Source organism: Scyliorhinus canicula, chromosome 18 (assembly GCF_902713615.1).
Source record: "Scyliorhinus canicula chromosome 18, sScyCan1.1, whole genome shotgun sequence".
In the NCBI taxonomy this organism is placed as follows: Eukaryota; Metazoa; Chordata; class Chondrichthyes; order Carcharhiniformes; family Scyliorhinidae; genus Scyliorhinus; species Scyliorhinus canicula.
Genome location: NC_052163.1, coordinates 30,151,277 through 30,168,060, shown reverse-complemented (window position 1 = coordinate 30,168,060; position 16,784 = coordinate 30,151,277). Strand labels below are relative to the sequence as shown.

The following is a 16,784-nucleotide window of genomic DNA, read 5'->3' as shown; positions in this document are numbered from 1 at the left end:
CAGGTAACGTGGGCTGATAATTGTGGTGATATGCATCACTGTATATACACAAGGGGTTAATGTAAATACACTACAACTAAATAACCACTAGAGGGAGCACCAGAGATGTCATGCAGACATTAAACCAATGGGCCATTAGAACAGGACACAACCAATGGATAATCAGGACACCCAGAGGTGGCACTACACAACCCATATAAATGGACAGGGCACACAGACTTTGCCTCTTTCCACCGAAAGACATCTAGAGAGTTAGACAGGGTTGACCAGCAGCATCACACCCCAGCACATGGCTTAGAGCAAGCTGGTATAGTTAGATTGAGTTACTAGAGAGGTAGATTTGCAGAGTGTCGAACTCATTTAAGAACTGTGTCAATAGTTCAATAAACACGTTGAACTCATTTCATGGTCGGGAGCATCCTTTCGTAGCGACTACAAGGAAGCAGCTTGTGTTATCCGAAGCAGCATTACACAACATGATACCAGGAGTGACTGTTCAACCTATTTAGTTCAACTCAGCAAGATCTGTGACAACCAGCTACTGAATACAGGCACAATGGACAAGATTGAGGCTTCTCATCAGCTCAGGACTACCGGCAATCTTAGTGCCAACTGACGATCATTCAAGCAGAAATTTCAACTATACGTGGTAGCATCCGACCACTATGGAGCGGCCGATGCGCGGACGATAGCTCTTCTACTGACCATTGCGGGTGATCATGCAATAGAGATCTTCAACCCCTTTAAATATTCTGACAGACAGGACAGAACGAAATTCCAGACCATCCTGCACAAATTCGACAGCCACAGCGAGGTAGATACAAAATAAATCGGTAAAACTGGCGTGAATACTCACCACGAAGCAGAGGTAGGGTTGCAACAGAAGCAGATGGCAGTTTTGATTGGCAGCCGTCTTGCATGTATCCAGCCAGACCAGTCCGCACATGCGCATTTCCCTAGAATCGGCAAAATGGTGTTCTGCGCATGCGCGAGTAGCCGCGCATGCGCAGTTGTGAAAAGAGCGCACAGTAAAGGAACCTCAGCGTGCGCATCGCAATGGAGTCCTACGCATGACATCACGAGCGTCTTGACGTCAGCGGCCCCGGACCACACCCACTTAAAGGGGAAATATCCAAAAATAACAAAGAAGAGTTTTAAAGCCACAAAACACAATTCTTTCACCTTGAAAGACAGAACAATGTCTGAACTTCTCCCAGCAGTTGAAAACAATCTCTGCTGCACCCTGGGACAAGCAGTTAGCACCACCCAAAGAGGAGAGCACAATAACAAATCCGAAACAAAAAGAGATGATTTGTTCATTGAAGAATACTACTCAGAAGATTATTTCATCATTGGACATAGAGAGCACAATAACAAATCCGAAATACAGAGATGATTTGTACATTGAAGAATACTACTCAGACATGGATGAGTTCTTCGGATTTGATGATCATTGCATCAGCAACACGGTTGCAAAGCTCAACATGACTCTACTCATGGTAGAAGAATCCAATACCATGATGCCATGGCAGATCGTTGATACATCGGATGACAGCAACCTGTCAAATACCCAAGAAGAAGACGACGCCACACAGAGAGTGGTCCACGCACCACGAAGAGTCCCCGACTCCGCACAGAGTGGTCCACGCACCACGAAAAGTCCCCGACTCCGCACAGAGTGGTCCACGCACCATGAAGAGTCCTCAACTCCACACAGAAAGCGGTGAAACACTCCACAGCGAGACAACTGCACAACTTCGTTGAGAGCGCACAGATCGACTCCACAGCGAGACCACTGCACAACTCCACACAGAGAGCGACGAGCAACTCCACCGCAAGACCACTGCACGACTCCACACACAGAGCGATGAAAAACTCCACAGCGAGACCACTGTACGACTCCACACAGAGAGCGATGAAAGACTTCAGAGATCGATACAAGCCTCCACAGCGAGCTCATTGACAGACTCCACAATAAAAGCAACTCAAGACTCCATAGTGCAGTCCCTGCATAAACCAGACCATGAAGATCTATCCAGCTTATTTGAGCCACCAGAAGAAGACTATGACAGTCTACCCAGCTTATTTGAGCCACCAGAAGAAGACTATGAAAGTCTACCCAGCTCATTTAACCAACAAGAAGACACTCAATGTCTACTCACTGTATGTGAGTCCATTGACGAAGAAATCACGATTCCTGTACAAGATGTGCAAGATCACAGCGAGACTGACAGATCTCAGCTTGTTTGTACAGAAGCACTCAACAATCAAAGTGAAACTACTCTCGAGTCCAGTGAGACCATGTCAATTAAAACCTCATCTACTCTAACCTGTCCACAAGAAAATAAAATCTTGAAGATTTTGACTCCAGAAGACGAGCATCAAGAAATCAATGATTCAAGTGAACCTGAAATGACTCCAAAAGAGGAGCACCAAGAAATCAATGATGATTCAAGTGAACCTGAAATGACTCCAAAAGAGGAGCACCAAGAAATCAATGATGATTCAAGTGAACCTGAAATGACTCCAAAAGAGGAGCACCAAGAAATCAATGATGATTCAAGTGAACCTGAAATGACTCCAAAATAGGAGCACCAAGAAATCAAAGAAGAATCACATCAACCACAAATGACGGATGTCACCAAGATCAATGCAACAGATCATTCACACAATCATCAAGAAGAAGCGCTTAATGAAACAGCAGATACCACAAAGGACACTGACACAAGTAACTTTGAGAAAGATTCAAATTATCCACACGGAACGGTCATTGGGCGTAACAATCACAACAACGAAACTTACAAGAACAAAAACAACAACAAGAAGTATAACAAAGGCAACAGCAGCAACAACAAGCACGACAAACACAACAAAAACAACAACAATAGAACAAGGACTTGTACGACATGGTACAACTCTGCACATGAAGGACAATGTGACAGCACAGCTCAAGACAATGGCAAGAGTGCAGACATACCATGGCATGACTCCGAATCTCACCGATTCACGTTTGCTCCACTACAAACAAGCAAACCAGCTTTCAGGAAAGATGACATACCGAATCTCTACCATATGCTTGGGGGAAAAAAAGAGTCCAAATCAGACAACGAAGTGAATCGACCATTTGAACACCTCATGGTCACAGGAACACTGACGGCGTTCACAAGAAAATTACAGCATCAACATCAGCACTTCAACAACAAAACAAGCAAGCCACTTGACCATACCAATTCCTAACGTTTGGACTCATAAATGTTAATTGGTATTGTATAATCATCAATATCATCACAACTTGTACATGTCATCATTTATCTACCTGTTTTGTACAATTTTCTTTAACAAAGTACAGAAAATATGTAACACGAGAAAAGGGGGATGTAGTGATATGCATCACTGTATATACACAAGGGGTTAATGTAAATACACTACAACTAAGTATCCACTAGATGGAGCACCAGAGATGTCATAACATGCAGACATACAACCAATGGGTCATTAGAAGAGGACACAACCAATGGGTAATCAGGACACCCAGAGGTGGCATTAGCACAAGGGGTCACTGCACGCCCATATAAAAGGACAGGGCACACAGGCTCTGCCTCTTTCCACAGAAAGACATCTAGAGAGTTAGACAGGGTTGATCAGCAGCATCACACCCAGCACATGGCTTAGAGCAAGCTGGTATAGTTAGACTGAGTTACTAGAGAGGTAGATGAGCAGAGTGTCAAACTCATTTAAGAACTGTGTTAATAGTTCAATAAACACGTTGAACTCATTTCATGGTCTGGAGCATCCTTTCGTAGCGACGACAACAAGGAAACAGCTTGTGTTATCCGAAGCAGCATAACACAACAATAATCACCCCATTGTCAATGTTTGAGGATAGTTTAGTGGATAATTTTGTTAATATCTGTACATCAAGCTCTTAAAAGAGCTATGAAGATATTTTGGAAGTGAGGTGCGTAATTACCTTTTTTCTTTAGATCAGGGATCAAATCCAGAAAAATGCATGTAAGTGTAACAATCCTTTTGAAAATGTGTTTGGTTTTTTTGATCCTGTTCTGATTGGCATGGACTTACAATGGGCCCTATCTAATTGGAAACCTGGGGCAAAATTCTCCGACCCCCCGCAGGGTCGGAGAATCGCCCGGGGCCGCCAGAAATCCCGCCCCCGCCGTGGCACAAATTCTCCGCCACCCGGGAATTGGCGGGGGCGGGAATCGCACCGCGCCGAGCCCCCTGGGGCGATTCTCCGGCCCGCGATGGGCCGAAGTCCCGCCGCTGGGAGGACTCTCCTGCCGCCGTGGTTTGAACCACCTCTGGTGGCGGCGGGATCAGCGGTGCGAGCGGGCCCCCGGGGTCCTGGGGCGGCGTGGGGCGATCGGACCGCGGGGGGTGCCCCCATGGTGGCCACGGGGCCCACCGATCGGCGGGCGGGCCAGTGCCGTGGGGGCACTCTTTTTCTTCCGCCCCCGCCATGGCCTCCACCATGGCAGAAGCGGAAGAGAATCCCCCAGCGCGCATGCGCCGGTGGTGACGTCAGCGGCAGCTGACGCACCAGCGCATGCCCGAGCCGGCGAAGGCCTTTCGGCCAGCCCCGGCGGCGGGCGTCAAAGGCTGCTGGAGCCGGTTTGGGCGCCAGTCGGCGTGATGCCAACCGCTCCGACGCGGGCCTAGCCCCTCAATGTGAAGGCTTGGCCCCCAAAGGTGCGGAGAATTCTGCACCTTTGGGGAGGCCCGACGCCGGAGTGGTTGGCGCTACGCCGGGACCCCCGCCCCGCCGGGTAGGGGAGAGTCCCGCCCCTGATTCAGGCTCAGATGGTTGTTGGGCAAAATTGGTATTTTCTGGAGTTTGGAGCTGAGGCGCATTGTTAGGGCAGAGCAAAAGAAACAATGTTGGCAGAGGATGCTTGAATTGGAAAAAGTTCCATTTGCTACCATGCTCTGGATTCATTGATTACTCTGTTATATATATGGAATCTAATGCTTTTATTGATAACTTGGTTCTATCAGCAAACTGTGTTTGGTTTTTTTGATCCTGTTCTGATTGGCATGGACTTACAATGGGCCCTATCTAATTGGAAACCTGGGGCAAAATTCTCCGACCCCCCCGCAGGGTCGGAGAATCGCCCGGGGCCGCCAGAAATCCCGCCCCCGCCGTGGCACAAATTCTCCGCCACCCGGGAATTGGCGGGGGCGGGAATCGCACCGCGCCGAGCCCCCTGGGGCGATTCTCCGGCCCGCGATGGGCTGGTTTAGCTCACAGGGCTAAATCGCTGGCTTTTAAAGCAGACCAAGCAGGCTAGCAGCACGGTTCGATTCCCGTACCAGCCTCCCCGGACAGGCGCCGGAATGTGGCGACTAGGGGCTTTTCACAGTAACTTCATTGAAGCCTACTCGTGACAATAAGCGATTTTCATTTCATTTCATTTCAAACTCTAAGTGACCAGCTGCCCAATTGAGAGCCCTCAAGGTCATCTCAAAAACTGAGGGGATAGACAAAAAATTAATTGCCGTAATTTATTGTGGGTATAAAAACAAACTACTGTATTAAGTCCCTTCTCAGTCATATCATTCAGTTCTGAAGGACTGGTTTCATCAGTCTTGCCTTGTATTCCATCCTTTGACATATGTCATTGGCTTTTTAGCTCTTTTCTGTATCACTTCCAGGCCTTTACTGCTTCATTTATATTACAGTGAGAAACATTAGGTGCAGTACTCGATGAGGACTTCACAACTTTTATTCAGCATGATAGCTTCCCAGGTTATATTGGATTGATGCCAAGTGATGCAACATTCTTTGTGCCTTGTTACTTGTGGCTTCATACTGATTAACTGTGCAAAGTCTACTAATCTGTCTAGATCGCTTTTAACTTCAACCTGTTTAGCACTTATCAGTGTTTGTTGAGAAAATAGACAGTGTTCTGTTTTGGGTGTGGAGCCTTTCTCATATTTATCACAGGTATTGCCTGACCTGCTGAGTGATCCTAACCTTCTCTGTTTTTATTTTTGATTTGCCGTTTTTAAAAAACTTTCTGATCATTCATAGAGAACAAGTGTTCTCCATTTTTATCTCTCTTGTGCAGGAGCTTGTACAAATCAGTCTTGAATTTCATTTGTTACAGTTCTGCTCGTTTACAGTTTTAAAGAAGCCATTTTTTGTAAAATCACTCTCTGGTTAATTTAATATTATCTGTGAATTAGACCCTTTTCATCGAGTTTATGAATCCACATCATTGATATAAATTAGAAACAGTAGGAACCCTAGCACTGACTGCTGATACATTGACAAAGTACTGCTTTCCCTTTACCAGCCCCAAGTAAGTAAGTGTCGCTTACTTCTCGTATGCCAGTTTCTTATCTGTAATCTGGGTTTCATCTGGGGGGGGGGGGGAGAGATGGGAAAGTGTAGGTGAAGTCAAGCTCAATCATGACCATACAGAATGGTGGAGCAGGCTCAATGGGCCATATGGTTTACTCCTGCTGTACCTCTTGTGTTTTTGTGTTAGCATTGTACAGTATTGACTGATATTGGGCGTTACACTGGGAAATCTTTGAACAAAGTGTTTTAGAGTAGCCTGGGAGAGGTGAGAAACCAGTTAAAAGCCTGGACCAGTTTGGGAAAAATGATCTGGAAAATCCTTCTCCATCCACATAAGTGATTCATTGCCCTCGTTTTGAAACATTAGGTACCCTAACACTGACTGCTGATACATTGACAAAGTACTGCTTTCCCTTTAACAGCCCCCAATAAGTAAGTGCTGAACGAGAGCACAATGAGGCCGTGAATAGTGGAGAGACCAGAACCGTGCCGGGTGCCAAACCTTTTGTGATGCAACCGGCCAGCTCCCGTAGGCGAAATTGGGATCCTGCTGTAGTGTGGCGAGAAATCAATAATCACCACTTCAGCCTTGTTTCCCACGGCAGCCATCCCATATCCAACGACCTCCAGTGGCGCCGATTAGTACTCTTTTCGATAAAAGTGAACATGGCCAAAGAGCTGTTGCGGGGACCCTATGAGGTGAGCAGCCATCTTTGCTCACAGGCAAAGAGTCCAGGAGCACTGGCATGCTGACCCTGTGCTCGAAGGGGGTTGTCGGGGAAACTGGGGGGGGGGGGGGGGGGGGGGCAGGGTGTGTTGGGTGGGGGGAGGGGACCAGGACCAGGACCCCATGTCTAGGTGTGATCGGGCGTGGGATTGGTGGTCGACCCGCATCGCAGAGCAAAAAGCCAGAGGCGTCATACTGATTGTGGTGAGGGTATTTTAATGTTTTTCGTACAGATGTACACCACAGCCCCATTCTCCCAATGGTACCACCACCCTCCCTCCCTTCTCTCCCAATGCATTCCACGCACACTACCATGCCCCTTCCCCCTCCTCAGTTAAGAGTTAAGCCTGGGCTTTGGGACAAGCTTCGCAGTGCCTCGGCCATTCCCATCTGACAGTGGGACATATCCCGCAGGGCCTCATCAAGATCCGCCTGGTACTGGGACACGTCCCCCAGTGAGTCGGACAGTCTGCCGAGGCCCTCAGCCATGGATGTCCCCGACTGAGCCATGTCTTGGACATCTCCACTAATGCTGCTGACGTTGTGCACCAGGCTTCACCGCGTTCACCACCCTAGCAGTGTTCGCCTCGGTGTCACCCATTGCTGGTGCCCATAGTCTCTGGGACCTCTCCAATCGGCTATGGACCTGCAGGAGTGTCGCTGACCTCTCCCTCTGAATGTCCCGGCCGAGCCTTACCGTCTACTGTCAGCTCCGGGTAAACCTGTTCCAGAGGCTCAGCATCTGACTGGGATACAGCTGGGTCCTGTGATCCAGCAGACCTCTGACTGCTTTCTAGCCTGGGCATTACTGCCTCCACCTGATGTGCATCAGCAACTATGTGATGCTCACCAGAATGTGCTCCAGAAACCTGATCGCTAATGCAGCCCACCGAGGTGTGTGTCTCTGCTTTGGTGGAGGGTGGGGATGACAGCTGTGATGCATGATGGTAGCATTCTCGGAGCTCCCCTCCGAGGTGGTCTTATGAAGGAATGGAGGGGGGCCATCCCGGACTGGCTGACGCCGTCGGCTGGAAGTCCTGCGGGAAAATGGACATGGGTCAGTGGGAGGGATGGGTCAATCTTTACGGCATTAACAACTCTTATTTGACAGGTCCTCCAGGTGGGGCCTGGTGGATCCTCTGTGTCTGTCCTCGACTACCCCGATCACCTCCTGGATCTGTTCTTCGAAGATCATGAGGATTCTTTTGTCTGGTACCCCGCCACCAGTCTGGCCCCCCTCCCGGCGATTGTGGGACAGCTTCTCCTGCGGCCACACGGAGAGGGCATTGTTAGCCGTACGTGTGGGTCACAGTGGTGGTAATGGGGAGGGGCGGGCTGCGGGAGGGAGGTGTTTGAAGGAAAGGTTGGGGGGAGGGTGAAGGGAGGATTGAGGGGGCCTAATGAAGAGTTGGAGGGTGCCGTCGCGTGGAGATGGGAAGGTTTGCACAGAGGGGGGAAGGTGTGTCAACTCGCTAGTGCGGCCTGGTGCAGGTCGTCGACCTTCTTGTGGCATTGGAGGCCAGTCCTCCTGGTAGTGCTGCCTAAGCTGACGGCCGCTGCCACTTCATCTCAAGCGGCACTGGCTGCCCTGTAGCTCACCCCTGGGATCCTCTGGGGAACAGGGCATCCCTCCTGGCCTTCACCGCATCTAGGAGCCTCACAATGTCTGCATCTCCAAACCTTGGGGCTGGTCGTGAGAATGTGAAGCAAGGGTTAATAGCTAGAACAAGCCAGAATTAATGGGACACATTAGTGGAAAGTTACAAATAAGGGAGTTGTTATTGAATTTGTGAGCTGGCTCATGACTGTAAGCCGAATAGCCTTGAGAAACAAGGAAGATGGCTGGATGATGGAATATGAAATGTGGGAGCCATTGATACTGTGGCTAAACACCTGCTGTTTTTGCTAAAACTGCTACATACTCATGTGCCAATAGATAACTTTAAAGTCTGTAAAATCATGTATCGAAACTATGGCAAAAACAAGCTATGCTTTGTAATGGGGGCAAGCTCAAGTGAATGCAAGGGACAGCCCTCTTAAAAAAACATATATAGAAAGGATGTTTTGAGCAATATTTTGGCACTCTCAGAGGTGGTTCTTTAGATTACCTAGACGGCTGCCCTGATCGCAATAAAGAATATTCTAAAGTACGAACGTGTTCGCGACCGTTTCTTCCGGACTGAGAGACAAGTGAATTAGAGATGCATTCACAGTCGTCTCGGCATCATGGCTACGGGTTGAGTGTCGTTGTCTGTGCAAGAGCTGTTTAAGTGTTGCTCGTCCTTGTTAGCGGGGGGCTGCCGATCCCGTCCCAATGTGATGCCGTGTCAACGGGCGGCACGGTGGTGCAGTGGTTAGCACTGATGCCTATGGCGCTGAGGACCTGGGTTCGATCCCGGCCCCGGGAAAAATGTGCAGCTGGGTGGATTGGCGTCACTAAAATTGCCCCTTGGAAAAAAAATAATTGGGTACTCTAAATTTATAAAAATAAAAAGTGATGCTGTATCTACCTTTTATACAAGGTGATCTGAACGCTCCTTAGAAGGAGGTGATGTGAGCCCTCGTTGGGTTCACATTAACTCACTATTGCTTACTGTCAAGCGTCACACACCTTGATAGCCACCTGAATAAGAACCACTAGCATGCATGGAACAGAAATTCATTAGGGGCACAGCCTTCATGAGGAGAGAGAATAAATCTGGGGAGGAAAACTACATTTATTTTGAAAAGAGTGACCCATGCTCCATCTGTGTCTATTGTAATACCAATGACTATTGGGCTGTTGACCTGTTGCTAGCAGACTTCCGTCATTGAGGCTTACCTGCCAATCTCAGTTTGGCATGAGCATGGATGAGCATAAAAATAATTAATCATTTAATAGTTTTTCAATTAATCACATTTAGACTTATGAGTAAATATAAACTGATTGTTATCACAGCAGCCTTTTATTCTATCATGCAGCAATGTTCTTTCGCCAGGCACTGAAAGAGTTGTGAGTACTCCGGCTTTAAGCAAAATGGAAGCTCCATTTTCCTACTTAGTTTTGCGTCAGATAGATCTTGAGTGATTCTGTAGGAAACAGGAAGCTTTTTTAATATTCTGAGTCTCTCTTTATCAGGATAAAAGAACTGGAGGGCAAAGTCAATGAAATGAAGTTGAAAAAAGAAGAAGAAATATTCCAACGCAAGTAAGTAAATTTACATTCCTAAAGTTATCTGTTAGTATACATCCATGTTAAATACTAAATCCTTACAAAACAGCCTGTTTAAAGAGGGCATTTTAAAAATGTCAAGTTGATTTAGAAAACTCGCCTCTATTCCCATGAATATTTCAAATATTCTGGTTTAAAATACGTAATAATAACAATAAGCGCTTATTGTCACAAGTAGGCTTCAATGAAATTACTATGAAAAGCCCCTAGTCACCACATTCTGGCACCTGTTCAGAGAGGCCGGTACGGGAATGTAACCCGCGTTGCTGCCTTGTTCTGTATTACAAGCCAGCTGTTTAGCCCACTGTGCTAGACCAGCCCCTGCTACATGCCTATGATTTTGAAAATGTCTGCATGTAGTCGGCAACTTAAGGTCCCAGACTGCAGTGGAAATGTAAATTATGGTGAGTCAGGGAGAAAGTTCAGGTACTTATTACAAATAATTCTCAAACATTAGATATGATCAGATTTCCTGTTTATGAAGCTGGTGGCTCCAGAAGTAATTCTCATATTTGCACCGTGACTATATTACAAGTAGCCCAGGTTTTGCTGTACCAATAGGACTGCAACTGTAGGTGTTCACCATTATTACTGGGTAAAACTGGCAGCTACCTCTGGGTCCAAACATGCATAGTTAAATATGGAAATCCAAGGGTTGTGTCAGTGACACCCTGCTCCTACACAGGCTGCACTGTTGCCAACCTTGTTGATAAACTTGCACAGAGATCACTGTAATGGTGTGAAATTAGACTAATTACTCTAGACAGATGAAAAATTGAACCACATGCAATCAGGAGCATCTGAATTTTTTAAAGCATTGTCAGTAGTAATTACCACTGAAGAACCCATCTGGTCCTGAATAAAGTAATTTTAAAAATGTACTGTCTCATTCTCTCAGGAAAAATAGCAATGCAGATTTCAAAAACATGAAAATTAAAATATTTCTTGTGTTTTTCCCTTAATCTCATGTGGAAATCCTAATCTTTATTTCACTTGTACAATGATTTCAGTGCAACTTTTATGTTTCCTGTTTTTTAGCTTCTGCTTTGTAGTCTGAGTATCTCAGTCAAAACCTTTTAATCTGATTACTTGAGGAGCCTTCCTGCATTTGTTTTGCTCATAGTCACTCTCAGAAGGCAATGAATTCAGCCATACTCCAGATGACTGGAAGTCCTGCCTGGTATGCCTGCTCAAAGTCTCTGGATGACTGTATGCAAGGTCAATGGCAAAAGTCGCTTCTATTCTGCTCACCACAAAACCAAAACGAAGCCACTGACTTTTATTGTTACTCGATGAGTTTTTCTGGTTTGTGACAATGGCAATTTAGTTTTCTTCAAAAAAAATGCATCTATTTTCTCTTTTTCTCTGCCTGTCAATTGAGTGACTCACCTGATGAAGGAGCTGGGCTCCGAAAGCTCGTGGTTCCAAACAAACCTATTGGACTTTAACCTGGTGTTGTAAGACTTCTTACTGTGCCCATCCCAGTCCAAAGCTGGCATCTCCACATCATGGTTAGAATCTTGTCAGATAGAAAAGAAGAATCTCTTTGTTTACCACCTGAGAAATATTGGACTGGAGTCGTAAATGTCATCATAGAATTTACAGTGCAGAAGGAGGCCACTCGGCCCATCGAGTCTGCACCGGCTCTTGGAAAGAGCACCCTACTCGAGGTCAATACCTCCACCCTATACCCATAACCCAGTAACCCCATCCAATACTAAGGGCAATTTTGGACGCTAAGGGCAATTTATCATGGCCAATCCACCTAACCTACACATCTTTGGACTGTGGGAGGAAACCGGAGCACCCGGAGGAAACCCACGCACACACGGGGTGGATGTGCAGACTCCACACAGACAGTGGCCCAAGCCGGGAATCGAACCTGGGACCCTGGAGCTGTGAAGCAATTGTGCTATCCACAATGCTACCGTGCTGCCCTGTAAGACATGAGATCAGTTCACGGTGATTTGCCAATCTCAGAAAGAGTGATCATGATTACGATCAAAGGAAGACCTGTTGATGTGGTTGTCACACAAGTTTCTGTCCTGACACAAGATCAGTGAACAGGAAATAGAGGCATTTTATGGTGGCATTTTGAAATATTAAATCAATTGATGTGATTATAATGGATGACTTGAACCCTAAAATTGGTGAAGGAATGCATGTCGATTAATAAGGTCTTGGACCAAGAAATGAAAGAGGAAGAGACGGACTAAAATTTTGTCCAGAAATTTATCTGATGGTGACAAATACCTGTAGGCAACCAAAAAGAAACGACATTTGAAGAAGCCCAGGTGTTGCGTTTGGGGGCCGAATAGATTAGATGATGATGAAATAACATTTTAGAAACAGTATAGAACATAGAACAGTACAGCACAGAACAGGCCCTTCGGCCCTCGATGTTGTGCCGAGCAATGATCACCCTACTCAAACCCCCACGTATCCACCCTATACCCGTAACCCAACAACCCCCCCCCCCCTCCAACCTTACTTTTTAGGACACTACGGGCAATTTAGCATGGCCAATCCACCTAACCCGCACATCTTTGGACTGTGGGAGGAAACCGGAGCACCCGGAGGAAACCCACGCACACACGGGGAGGACGTGCAGACTCCGTACAGACAGTGACCCAGCCGGGAATCGAACCTGGGACCCTGGAGCTGTGAAGCATTGACGCTAACCACCATGCTACCGTGCTGCCCACAAAGAACATTCATGCGTGTCTCACCATTGTTATAAATTCAGATCATTGTTTCCTTGTGACAAAAAGTTAAAATTGAAGATACCAAAAAAGAAAAAGATGTGCGACTATTCAGACCGTGACATGTTAAAAGGATAAGAACATTAGTGAGGCTTTCAGTGATGTAGTACTGCCAGAGCGCAACGGGGCACCCATTCTAGATATTTAAGTGACAGATTTCTGAAAAATGCTGCAAAGTTGCTCAGATCGAATCATAGGCTCATTCTTCCCTGAAGTTTTGGCTGATAAGATCACTAGTGAGCCTATCAGCAGCAATCCAGGGAGAAATCAGCCTATGATTGGAGGAGCAACAAAGGGTGGGATTTTGTGGCTCCCCATGGTATTTTCCGACAGGGGAGGCAGCAATGGTGACATCTTCAAGATCGGCCGATGCCTATGGGCTTTTCTGTGCCCAGTACTCTTACTGCTGGGGAATGAGTCGCGTGGGGTTGCCATCAGCTGGTCTGCCAGCAGGAAGGGTTGAAAAATTTGGCTTAAAAGTGGGAAGATAAGTATTGAAGTTAGGTTTTGGGGCCCAGAGAGCAAGGCAGCTGGAGCAGTGGTGCAGGGTCCAGGCAGGGCAACTGAAGTGGTGGTGCCTGGCCCAGGCCGCGGGGAGGGGGAGAGAGTGTGTGGGGGAGAGAGGGTACTAAAAAGGTAAAGTAAAGAGATCCACCCAAAATGGCCACCAAGCCAAGTCAGATGACTCGACAAAGGAGAACTCACAGATACCACCAGCAAACTAACACTATAAAATAGATTAATCAATGTCCAATTTGAACTTTTGAACAAAAGGCATCTGCATCTCCTGTCATGTCAGAAAAGTGGACTTTATCCCCAACGGTCGCTCGTAGGCGAGCCGGATAGATGATTCTAAGCCTGACTCCATTCTTATACAAGATTACTTTCACTCCTTTAAAAACAGCTCTTATTTTTGCTAGATCCACACTCATTTCTTGAACAGTCCAATGGAATGGAGTTCCCATCTGAGACTACAATGTTGCCTTGACCATTAAAGAACCTGTTCCTTTTCTTTAAAACTATGAAGCCGTACGGTCATCACCCGAGGCGGATATCCAGAAGGAGGTTTTGGTCGAAGTGAGTGATGGGTCCGGTCTAATTCTGGGGGAGATGTAAAAACACCCTCATCCACCATCTTGTAAAAACATGCCAGAGAAATATTCAGGAGACATGTATTATACACGAAGTTAAGTAAGGAACCTAAATCAATGGAAGTGCAATCATTTTAGAACCATAAGTTTAATGAGTCATCTCATTAAATTGATATTGAAATTCATATCAGAAAGAAAGAATAACACATTTGAGATAAAAATTGGTGAAAAGTAGTCTGGATCCACATTTAAAGTAGGATCACAAGAGAGGATATTTAACCGAAGAAAAATCTTCAATAAATCTCCAGAAGGAAACAAAAACATTTAAATATAAAAGTGTTTGGTTGTATTCATCGCCAAAAGTTAATAGATGTGCTGCTGATTGTGACATTGACAGTAAAGGTGTGAGATTTACTCAGAGTCTATTTTGATACCAAATAGCGAGCATTAGGTGAGGAGACAGGCAATCAAATATGTGTCCAGCGAAGAGAGTAGTATGATGAGGCTGTGCACTGTTGCCAAAATAATTTAATCTGTACACAGAACAGGTATTTAGAGAATTAGATATACTTCCAGGGGCAAAGCTTATAGGCAAGAATGTAACAAACTTACAGTATTCTGATGAAACCGACTACTTGGAAAATGAGAAGAGACTCTACAAAATATCTTTTTTTTAAATAAATTTAGTGTACCCAATTAATTTTCAATTAAGGGGCAATTTAGCATGGCCAATCCACCTAGCCTGCACATCTTGTGGGTTGTGGGGGCGAGACCCACGCAAACATGGGGAGAATGTGCAAACTCCACACGGACAGTGACCCAGAGTTGGGATCGAACCTGGGACCTCGGCGCCGTGAGGCAGCAGGGCTAACCCACTGTGCCACCGTGCTGCCCCGACCCTACAAAATATCATAGATCAAGTAAGATCCAGACATTTAGAATTTGGCTTGAATATGAACACCAAAAAGACAAAAAAAATAGGAGTTTGAAGGAACTCATTCAACAAAACTAGAATGAAGATTGAAGTGGATGATTTCATATATTTAAGACAAATAAGAACAGAAGATGCACGTGTGATCAGAAGTTAGAAAGCAGCTTAGAGAGCACCAGAAATAATTTTGTGAAGATGAAGGATTTGTTAACTACTGTAACAAGTAAAATCTCTTAAGATTACATATTCTATCCATTTTCCTGTATGCCCGAGAAACCTAGACAATCAGTAAAGATATGTTTGGGGGGGGGGGGGGAATAGAGGCTTTTGAAATATGGATGTCAAGATGTATGCCAAAAATTCCATGTACAGACCAAAAGACAAATGAAAAGGTATTTAAAATATTAATAGTGAAAAGAACTCTCAAAAGTGATATCCAGAAAAGAAAATGTCAGTATTTTGGCCATTTGATCAAAGCTGAAAAGCTACAGGGCTAAGTGGAGGGCAGCAGAAAGAGGGGTTGACCCCTGAATAGTTAGATGATGGATGCCACAGAGTGGTTGCAAGTGAGTTATAGTGGATGGATGGGGATGGCACAAGACAGACTAGTATGGCATTCCATGAGAGCATATCTCTTGGGAGGAGTAGTTCAGTAGCTCCAAACAGCAGCAATGGCCAGCATTTTAGGTTTGTGTTCCTTTTTCATGTTGCAGTTTATTTTTTACAGTACTGGACAGGAGAGGTGGAACTGTGATGGCTTAAACACACAATTTCTCTTCACTTTAGTCTTCATACCTGATGACAACTCCTGTTTCAGCCACATGCATTAATATTTCAAATAAACTACCCGAACCATCAGGGTAACCTTTAAGCTGATTGTCTTTTGAAGACAGGTATTTTCTTCTTTCCCACAGAGATACTGCCAGAATTTTCTGCTTCAGTGCTTCTGGATATGCACATGCCAGCAGTGCATATCAAGATGTTCTGCACCATCAGAAAATGATAGGCTGAATTGCAGTATTTACCATATGTGCTCCCGACCTACCCAGTAGTGTGGGAACATAAAATTGCGGCCACTGCCTGTTGTTTCCATTACAATTTTGCAAGGAAGCACTTAAACACTACTTTGACAGTGTCATAAATTTAAAATGTTTTATACAATACATCCCGTAGGAGAAAACAACTAATTATCGTGACAGTTCCAGGAAGTCTTTTCAGTTTTCCTTGATGAATTTCAATATTTCTCCCTTGTCCTCTAATCAATGCATTCAGAAGTATAAATTTTTTGTAATGTTGACAACTGTCAGATTGATTAAAGTTTAACTAATGCTGGAAGTATACGTGGAAAGCTATTGAGCTTAACTAAGAAAAATACAAAGGACACATAAATAAAGATATATTCCAGACCACAAACCCTCTATTCACAGTCAATAATTAGTGATCTTGACTACATTAAGTCAACAACATTTTCAGAAAAGGATTACATTAAGCACTTGTTTTTCCCTCGAGGCTCCAAATTCTGCAGCTCAATATTATAAATGTTGCATGCTGCATTCTGTCAGGAACTCTCCTTCCAAGTGTCAAGAAAATCTGTTGGGAAAATCCAAGAAATTGTAATATTTTCTGTGGTAATATTCTGATCATTTTTTAAAGACTGATGGTGGGTAATTAACGCAGGTGACAGATAATCTCTGTTTAACTAATGTGACCTGAAGCTTTTTATAAATTTCCCACTCTTTA

At 45.3% G+C, this 16,784-nt stretch overlaps 1 protein-coding gene across 6 annotated transcripts in view; it reads left to right on the top strand.

Annotated features, from left to right (window-relative positions):
- The window catches only part of ccdc57 (coiled-coil domain containing 57), a 276,573-nt gene that overhangs the window by 82,193 nt on the left and 177,596 nt on the right, over positions 1–16,784 (top strand). For all 6 annotated transcript variants that reach the window (XM_038776870.1, XM_038776871.1, XM_038776872.1 and 3 more), the window contains one exon: positions 10,168–10,236. In XM_038776870.1, the coding sequence (XP_038632798.1) occupies positions 10,168–10,236 (69 nt within the window). The remainder of the gene's footprint in view (positions 1–10,167; positions 10,237–16,784) is intronic.